Source organism: Cynoglossus semilaevis, unplaced genomic scaffold, assembly GCF_000523025.1.
Source record: "Cynoglossus semilaevis isolate Cse_v1.0 unplaced genomic scaffold, Cse_v1.0 C19238028, whole genome shotgun sequence".
In the NCBI taxonomy this organism is placed as follows: domain Eukaryota; kingdom Metazoa; phylum Chordata; class Actinopteri; order Pleuronectiformes; family Cynoglossidae; genus Cynoglossus; species Cynoglossus semilaevis.
The window spans coordinates 1-1,835 of record NW_007585530.1 but is presented as its reverse complement, the minus strand read 5'-3'; the positions used below and the strand labels follow the sequence as shown (position 1 = coordinate 1,835).

Genomic DNA, 1,835 nt, shown 5'->3' with positions numbered 1-1,835 from the left:
TATATGTACATATACACATATATATTTATGCAGTTTTTAAACTAAAATGAAGCTGTAAAAGGTTTTGAGGTTTAGTCTGTGAAGACAGTATGGTAGTATGGATGTTGTAGATGAGTACAGTATCATTATTTTAAACAGACTAATGTTGATGTAGCCTTTAATTGTCTTTACGTTCATGTTTTCTGTAATCGTTCAGATGTGACATGCACTTTTATTTGAAATCAATTAATCAAGAAATTGTTTAATTTTTTTTTCTGCTGTTAAAGCTGAAGAAAGTAATCAGGAAAAGTAAAGTGAGAGTTCCCAAAGACAGCACTGAGGTGGGTGTTCACTGTTTTGTCAAATTTAAAGAAACTGATGCATGACGATGTGTTTTCTTTGCTAACTTTACTCGCTAATGTTCACAGAAACCAGCAGAAGAAGGAGAAGGAGTGAACACGACATTACAGGCCTACTTCTTTGGGAGGAAAGGAAAAAATAAGTTGCAATATAAAGAGTTCCGTCGGTAAGGAAACCCACATGTTTTGATAGAAAACAAATGTATTAAGTTTTCTCTCTCTTACCAATCAATGCGTTGCCTGTAGTTTATGAAAAAGTCCTCCTAGATGTTTGACTCTGTTAAAAAGGCATTCGTTGTTACATTTATGTTCTCATATATGTGATCATGTGATTTGTTGTAGCCAATCATATGATCACTTTTAAAGCATGAGAACATGAATGTTAAACCTGCTATGATGTGTGGTTCAGAGATGGTGGCTCTGTCTTAGGAAACAGGAGATGGGGTAAGAAGGAGGCACGCTTTGGCGACCCCTCGAGGACACAGCTGAAAGATGAAGTGATCTGTTTTGCTCACTTTCTATATGGGACTTTCAGATTCATGGAGGACCTGCAGGCTGAGGTGCAGGAAATGGAGTTTCTGCGATTTTCCAAAGGTATGGACACTATGCGAAGAGAAGACTTTGCAGAGTGGCTACTGCATTATACCAACGAAGAAGACAATGAGGTGTACTGGGAAAACATGAGGAAGAGGATTCCAGCTGGACAGGTACAACAATAAGACCTTCCGTCCTTGGACTCAGAATCGATGCTAGAACACAAAACTAGAGCTTTTCTTCTTTCTTGTTCCCAGAGTATCTCTTTTGATGAGTTCAAAGTTTTCTGTCTTTTCACTAACAATCTGGAGGATTTTGCCTTCTCGATGAAAATGGTTTCTGAAGCCAATCGACCTGTGGGAATGGGTAACGACTCTCCTCCTCATTACACTGCTTTCACCGTTTACTACAGTATAAGTGATATATATATGTATGCACCTGATTCCAGCACAGTTTAAGCGAGCTGTGAGGATCGCCACAGGCCATGATCTGTCCGAGAACGTCTTGGACACTGTGTTTAAACTCTTTGATCTTGATGGAGACAACTGCCTGAGCCATAGGGAATTTATTGCTGTGATGAAAGACAGAGTACTGCGTGGGCTAAAGGTGAGTTTTAGATAACGTAAAAGTTTTACTTGTTAGTGTTTCAGACAGAGCTAAGACTCAGTGTTCTGTCCTTAACTCAGTCTGCCCCAGATTTTGGTTGGGACTGATAAACGTATCACTTTGATACTTCCACCTCCACACATTAACAGCTATTGCTTTGAACTCTACTGAAATGCATTTATTCTGATTGACCAAAGACAATCACCTTAATAAATTCCACACTGTGATCCAAATATAGAAAATATTAAAGAGAAGTTTGTGTCCCTTTAGTGAGGCATGCGCCCTACTTTGGAGACTGCTGCTACAATGCAGGTACACAGGCTGACTCTGGTGTCGTGTTAACAGTACTGCAAGGGC

At 39.4% G+C, this 1,835-nt stretch overlaps 1 protein-coding gene across 1 annotated transcript; it reads left to right on the top strand.

Moving 5' to 3' along the window:
• Positions 1 to 266: 266 nt before the first annotated feature.
• On the top strand, positions 267 to 1,795 carry LOC103399085 (calcium uptake protein 2, mitochondrial-like; the record flags this gene model as incomplete). The annotated part of the gene is made up of 5 exons (XM_008337830.3): positions 267 to 320; positions 408 to 505; positions 874 to 1,045; positions 1,130 to 1,238; positions 1,321 to 1,795. Coding segments are annotated over 5 exons (606 nt in total), but the record flags the coding sequence as incomplete, so codon positions are not given.
• Between the last annotated feature and the right edge of the window lie 40 nt (positions 1,796 to 1,835).